This window comes from Echinococcus granulosus (genome assembly GCF_000524195.1).
Source record: "Echinococcus granulosus chromosome Unknown EG_S00256, whole genome shotgun sequence".
In the NCBI taxonomy this organism is placed as follows: Eukaryota; Metazoa; Platyhelminthes; class Cestoda; order Cyclophyllidea; family Taeniidae; genus Echinococcus; species Echinococcus granulosus.
In genome coordinates, this window is record NW_020170636.1 from 27,021 (window position 1) to 29,166 (window position 2,146).

The window sequence follows — 2,146 nt, forward strand, 5'->3', positions numbered from 1 at the left end:
TTCAGATAGCATTACACGAGCATTTGGAGGTTTGCTGATGCCCAACTCCCAGGCTGATCGCACAAAGCACTACTTCTACCGGAAAAAAACTCCACATTCCTTACAATTTCTGACGACTAGTATTGCTTTGAAGTAATTTTCCTACAGAAAAGAATAACTCCATCCAACCTTCAACAATGAACAACCTTGACTATAACTCGTAATACCAATTATGCGGTCCCCAAAGCATCTCGTGTGGTCAAGGTTAAGATGACAAGGACAGAGCACACCTCTTCAGTGACCACATTTCCACAATGATAAGCTTCTGCACACCGACTGAAAGAAAGCTGTGCCAGCCTCCCTTCCACGTCTCCACTTTGGAAGACACAATGAAAGGGTATGCCCCATTCACCTTACATGAACCTCCAACCACAGTGACTCCGAGATAGCAGCCACCTCAAGTGTCATTGCTAGTTACTTCGTGGGTGAAATAGAAAAGTAACTCAAAAATTACCCAATAATGATTCTTCTGTGACAATAAGAAAAGTAGGTACATTTTGAATCTGATTTGTTCCTCATGCTCAGCGTATCGTCATCAACGAACATCATGTTCACTCACTATAAACCATGCCACACTTCCCAATTCCTTTCCCACCAGGTGTAATCAGCAGTGATACAGTCCATATCCAGAGATGGAGGGGGGCTGTCAAGACCTCAGATGGATGTCCCTAAAAGAATCTTCTCACACGATCAGCATGACGCAAAAGTGAACGGTCTAATAGCTTTCAGGATCCTCTTAACATCCTTCCAACTCCTCGCATGATTTACCATGTTTGGGGCATCGTTCTAGAGCTCACCAGCACAAACACGTTCATGGTGTTTTAAAAACTAGCATACTCATGTCTGCTGTTACAAAAGCAACACTTCGGCAGTGGCTCCGGCACTGAAGGGAAGTTTGAAAACACCATTATAGCCAAAAGCGAACCTATCAATCCTGAAATACACCCAGTGAATCAGTACGTGGGGTGCAAGTTACCACTTTAACATCAAACAATTCTGAGCAAACTATCAGGTTATAGAAGGCACTACAATAGAAAACACACAACGGACTGAATAGGACATCATGATCAAAAAGGTGGCAGAAACGGGGGTCAAATTTCATCTGGTTAGCCAAATTCATCGACAGGATTATGCTTCAAAAGCAGCAGAAAGAGAGAGGCAACATTAACCTTTCAACAACTCACCTGTAAGTCACCAAACCCCAATTCTCCATTGCACCGCAAGCAAAGTCCGGAATTGCGACCAGATCCAGCTTCGGCAGTGGGTAGGGTGATCCAAAGAGATCGGCATAAAAGAATAACGATTTCCTTGCCACCGTCAACGCATACTGCCCGAAATTGCGCTTTCCCAGTGGCGTGTAAACCCGAATTTCCAACTGCCCTGGTAACTTCTTCGGTGATTCCTTTGTTCCAAATGCGGAAGAGGAACAACCGTTGCTAGTGTCGTCGGTTGGAATCTTAGCGGAGAGGTACTCAAAGTCTCCCAGTACCATGGCGACTATGTAGGTCGACATGACTAGGGTGCGATCGAAGGTAACTTTGACGTAATTGTGACCATCAGGGGGTTCACCACAACCCTCCGGTGTTGGAACAATGTCGCGGGAGATTTCAGGCTAGAGTGAATTAGAAAAAACAAAGCGCAAACGACACTAGTGTAAATTTACTTACGCAAGACATGCAATTCCTACTGTTCTGGTGTGCTAAACAGTTCACTGGCTCTTGCCGGTATACCTTATCCCAACTTCAGCGATTACTTAATTGACACAATGGTGGTACAACAACTCGATTCATAGACAATCCTGAATTCAACGATTGGACACATAATCTGCGCGTTATATAATGAAGGTGTCTACTCCAGTTAAAGAAAATTCCGGACAAACCACCAATTGGCTAAAAAGGCGTCAGCTTCAACAAGCTTGATTCAAGAGTTGGAGGAGTTGGACGTTAACCAAAATTGCCCAGTCAAGCAAATGGTGAAAGAAAATTAAGAATGAGAAACGGTTTCTCCGGAGCACTTTGGGTAACCTATATAGCCATTGGACACAACATGTCCGAAGGAGGAGGAGCACAATGAAACTAGCAAGAGTATGGCCAGCGTTACACAAGAA

General features: G+C 44.2%; 1 protein-coding gene across 1 annotated transcript in view; it reads right to left on the reverse strand. All coding sequences in view use genetic code 11, as the record gives it.

The window, feature by feature from the left end:
* Window positions 1-888: 888 nt before the first annotated feature.
* The window catches only part of EGR_10709 (Puromycin-sensitive aminopeptidase), a gene marked incomplete at both ends in the record, with an annotated part of 4,086 nt that continues 2,828 nt past the window's right edge, over window positions 889-2,146 (reverse strand). The window contains 2 exons of the mRNA XM_024499958.1: window positions 889-973; window positions 1,224-1,651. Of these exons, the coding sequence (XP_024345629.1) occupies window positions 889-973; window positions 1,224-1,651 (513 nt within the window). The remainder of the gene's footprint in view (window positions 974-1,223; window positions 1,652-2,146) is intronic.